The sequence below is a fragment of the Cornus florida genome, unplaced genomic scaffold, assembly GCF_030987335.1.
Source record: "Cornus florida cultivar Cherokee Brave unplaced genomic scaffold, ASM3098733v1 CherokeeBrave_3.0.0_Hap2_Chr07, whole genome shotgun sequence".
NCBI classification, from domain to species: domain Eukaryota; kingdom Viridiplantae; phylum Streptophyta; class Magnoliopsida; order Cornales; family Cornaceae; genus Cornus; species Cornus florida.
This window is the reverse complement of record NW_026775577.1, coordinates 25,332,770-25,337,203: the sequence shown is the minus strand read 5'-3', so window position 1 is coordinate 25,337,203 and position 4,434 is coordinate 25,332,770. Positions and strand designations below refer to the sequence as shown.

The window sequence follows — 4,434 nt, the reverse complement described above, 5'->3', positions numbered from 1 at the left end:
ACACCCCTGAAGTTTGAAAAAATTGACAAAGACACCTTTGTAGCCACCTGCCACATATGATACATGAAAAATTAACCAACTTGCCCTTTAACTGTTTAGTGGACCTTTTTAAATTTACAGCTTAATGAATTGGACCAATCTACTCATCATTAACATTTGATGCAAAAAAGTGGAGAGGAAAAATCTGCATAACAGTGAATAAAAAAATTATAAAAAATTCATTTGAAATCGAAACGGAACAAATGAAAATGTTTTGGAAAATAGACTCATGGAAGTATAAAATTGAATAATTTGGTGATGATAGATGTCTAGAAGACTGTCAAATAAATAAATTAAAAACTCTATTATTGAATTTTTATAAAAATATCTGTTTGACCAAAAATTATGAAAATTTTCAGAGTAACTAGATATGCAAAGGAACTTTTAGTAAAAGTTCCATATCAATCAGAATATTACACCACTGAAGAGAAAATAATGAATTTCAGCACAATAAATTGGCGCCATTTTGTGGCTCATATTTACTCAAGGGTAATTTCGACATTTCAATATATTTGATGTTTTACAATAAAACTAATTTTATTAGTAAAGGGTAATTTTGTCCTTATGAACTATTTAAAGCCTTATTTGGAAGATAATAACCAAAGGCAAATTTTAGGGGCGTTATTGTACTTTCCCCTTTTTTAAGGTTTTTTTTATTTTGTAAGTAGTTGTGTTTTCTTTGCTGTTCCAACACATTTCTATAGAAAGAATGATAGGGGCGATTGGGGTTTTGGTCATCTCTTCGACACACATGGGTAGTTTGAGCGAGGAAGTGGAGGTCTAGGGTTTCACTTCGATCTCTATTTTTATTGTTTTTCAACACAGTCGCAGAGTGAGAAAGAAGACGACGATTTATGACGTGAAATTAATTGATGGTAAGAAATACTTAATTAAACACCTTCTTTGTTATGTTCTTCAATCCCTATTAGGACCTTTGTTTGCTAGAAATTAATGTTATTGTGTATCCTATTTTCTCTATTTATTCAAAATTAAATATATCCGCCAAAACGATTTATGTGTATTCACAACTTCAGTGAATGAGTTATGCTTTTAAGTTCGAATTTTTCTATAGATTCTGAATTTATTGGGTCATTTGCATTTATATCAGTTTATCATCCTTTGTATCGGTTTTCTAATATGCCAAGTGGTTCCACATACAAAATTCTTGCACACTTGGTGTTTGTGAAAAGTACTATGTGGGGCTATTTCATACAAAGGGGCAGTGACTTGTTACTTCTATCTTTAGTCCACAAGGGACCACAAATGTTGAAAGCAATTGCAACTTTCAAATGTCGACATGCCTTAGAGCCTAGAATGTAAATGAATTATTATTCAGTGTAAATGCTGTTTCTGTCTATATATATATATATATATATATATATATATCTACGCGAGGAGTAGATATTGGGTGATCGGTTAGCCCCCAATGCTATTTGTGCTATACATTTGAAATCTTTAAAAGGAAACCATTCTAGTTTGTCACTTCGTTAAAGATCCCTAAAAATTTCAGCTTCACCAATTAATACAACACGGAAATAATTGGCTACTTGTGGCATAACTCCCTTGAAATGAACAATTGCTACCAGGAAGAAGATGATTTTGTTGCAGTAAGACCAATTGTTCCAAATCACATGCATAAATTAAGATGATTTAGCAGAGAAGAAAGAGCCCAAGTGATTAAAGCAGGAAGATCAACCATCTGTATGTAAATTTTTGTCTTCTTTGAGCTCTCTCTGTGTTTTCCTTCCAATTAAATTTCCCATAGCAGCAGAATTCTTTTGAACTATATATTGTTTTGTTTGCTTGTGTAGTACAAAAGTATCACAAATTTCAGAAACTAGTTATTATGTTAATTTTTTTGTGCTTGCGAATAACGCCCACTCATTTTGTCTAACCTCAAACACTCGTTCACTTTGAAGAGTTGTGGAGATACATTGACCACAACCTTTGGTGATTTACATTTCATTTACTTATAATAATATAATGATCTTGTCTATTTTTTCATTACAGAACCATGGCTTCAATCTTGAATCAGGAGGGATCTTCAAAGAAAGTGCAAAAAATTCTCAAGAAGGTAGACAGGATCAGCAGCTTGCCAGACTCGCTTCTTGTTCACATTCTCTCTTTCCTTCCAACAAAATACTCAGTCAGAGCCAGCATACTGTCATCAAGATGGAAGCACCTCTGGGCTTCTGTTCCCACTCTAGACTTCGATGTCGACTTGCCATTTGGAGAACCATATTCAGATATGAACTTTGTTGATAGAGTGCTTTTGAATCATGAATTGTCTTGTATTCAGAAGTTCCGTTTGAACTGTAAAGAAGAAAACGATTTATCAAGAGTGTATACATGGATAGGTGTAGCCATAAAACGTGGTGTTCAAGAACTTGAAATCGATATTAACCAAGGCGAATGGGATTTTAGCTGCCCTTTAAGCCTCTTCACTTGCCCAACATTGGTAGTCTTAAAATTGAGATATGGACTAACTTTAAGTACTGTTCCTCGCTCAGTCCATTTTAAAAGTCTCAGGGTTCTACATGTTTCATTTAATTTTCCAGACAATGGATTGACACAAAACCTTTTCTGGAATTGCCCCGTTCTTGAAGATCTATTAATTGAAGGAAATGGTCACAGTAACGAGGAAGTAAATTTTGATCTCTCAACGCCCGCGCCTTTGAAGAGTTGTAAGTTAGATTTGGACCTTGTTGAAGGAATTTTTGAATATAATGGCAACGAAACTGTGATCAATGCACCGACTCTTGAGTATCTTACTCTCCAAGAAGATTACTTGCCTTACTATGTGCTAGAGAACCTTGTCTCATTGGTTAAAGCAGATATCAATGTTGGACACTGCTGTATAAAAACCAAGTCAACCAAACAACATGCTGATCGTGTACTTGTGATTCTCAGGGAAATTCATACTGTCAAATATCTATCTTTAGGCCCTAGTACCATGGGGGTAAGCTTGCAGTTCTTTTCTTGATTGAGTCTTGAATCTCTTGATACTTTTAATTAAGTTTATTGTTGATATTTTTGAAATTTGATCTAGTATATATATATATGGCACTTATCATGACTTTGTGTTCATGTTTTATTAAGGCTCTTGACTATGCTGAGGACAATGAGCTGCTTTTATTCACTAATTTGATTCGTTTGGAGCTGCATGTTAAATATTGCTATGGCTGGAAACGTCTACTACACTTGCTCAATAGCATGCCTATCTTGGTACATCTTGATTTGAAGAAATTTAAGGTGACTGAACTTATAAGTAACAATTTGAAGTATGTGTAGTGTTTTATTCACAATTTCTGAAATTATTATTTGTGTCTCCAGTGTTGGCGACGTGATGAAGATAATGCTTTTGAGGATATCAATTTTGTTGAACAAGAAGTGCCTTGTTGTCTGTTGATGCATCTTCAAGAAATTGAAATTACTGGATTTCGGGGGCTGAACGATGAGCTGAGGCTGATCCAGTACTTTTTGAAAAATGGCAGAGTACTGCATAAGATGGCAATTAATTCTTGTGATTCAGAAGGAAAACGAGAGAGAGATTTTCTCAAGAAACTGCTAAAGTTTCCTAGAGGTTCAGTAAACTGTGAAATTTTATTTTCTGAAGAACTCTCCATGTCATGAAATCGAGTGTGCTCTACCAATATTTGTATATGTTTTGTTATTTCTGTATTGAAAGTCTGAAGTTGTTCTTGTTACATTTGTTCACGACGGACAGGACAGTTACTGATTTTCCTTTTAAATTCCTATTTGAGCCTCTATACAGAGATGGAATATGTAATTTTGGATCACTTTTGTCAACAATTATACTGTCCTGCTTCAGATTCATGCGATTTATATGAAAATTGATCCAACCTACAGTGCTTTTGTAAATGTTATATTGGTATGTTCTGGCAGGTACTTTAAGCTGCTATGATGGTTCTAAACCTTGTTTCCTGCATGTCTTATTCTCGTCCTTTATACCAGGTTATTGAATACAATTCTCATAACTCATTAACATCTAAAATCAATATATATATGTGTGTGTGTGTATATATATATATATATATATGACATTAACATGAAGGGATATATCAAAAAATTAATAGCATAATATATTGTTCAGTGCTCATGTTATCTACATTATAATGATTGTAATAAATGTTATCTACACACTTACATTATAATTATCGTACCTTAAAGTTGAATGTGTGTGTTTGTTTTGTTTTGAAACTGTATATTATATTTCTTTATTAATTCATCCCCATTTTGGAAAATAAAAAACAAAACAATATATTATGCTATTAAAAAATAAAACAATATTTTGTTTTCTGAAACTGTATATTATATTTCTTTATTAGTATGCTATTGGGGGTTGACAATTTGATGTTTGTGAAAGGTATTGGG

General features: G+C 33.1%; 1 protein-coding gene across 3 annotated transcripts; it reads left to right on the top strand.

Moving 5' to 3' along the window:
- Positions 1 to 713: 713 nt before the first annotated feature.
- LOC132266841 (putative F-box/FBD/LRR-repeat protein At5g22670) lies at positions 714 to 3,908 on the top strand. Of its 3 annotated transcripts, XM_059767837.1 has the most exons (5): positions 714 to 914; positions 1,626 to 1,740; positions 2,050 to 2,998; positions 3,139 to 3,291; positions 3,373 to 3,908. In XM_059767837.1, the coding sequence occupies exons 3-5, from the start codon at positions 2,054 to 2,056 to the stop codon at positions 3,670 to 3,672; spliced, it is 1,398 nt and encodes a 465-aa protein (XP_059623820.1). In that variant the 5' UTR covers positions 714 to 914; positions 1,626 to 1,740; positions 2,050 to 2,053; the 3' UTR covers positions 3,673 to 3,908. The 3 variants fall into 3 exon arrangements, with proteins under 3 accessions (XP_059623820.1, XP_059623821.1, XP_059623819.1); XM_059767838.1 differs by lacking the exon at positions 1,626 to 1,740 and having other exon boundaries at positions 3,139 to 3,264; XM_059767836.1 differs by lacking the exon at positions 1,626 to 1,740 and having other exon boundaries at positions 715 to 914.
- Positions 3,909 to 4,434: the final 526 nt, after the last annotated feature.

Coding starts and splice junctions, on each gene's coding strand:
- LOC132266841 (XM_059767837.1), top strand. CDS start 2,054: ATGGCTTCAATCTTGAATCAGGAGGGATCTTCAAAGAAAGTGCAAAAA. Junction 2,999..3,138: donor TAGGCCCTAGTACCATGGGG/GTAAGCTTGCAG, acceptor TGTTTTATTAAG/GCTCTTGACTATGCTGAGGA. Junction 3,292..3,372: donor TTGATTTGAAGAAATTTAAG/GTGACTGAACTT, acceptor TTGTGTCTCCAG/TGTTGGCGACGTGATGAAGA.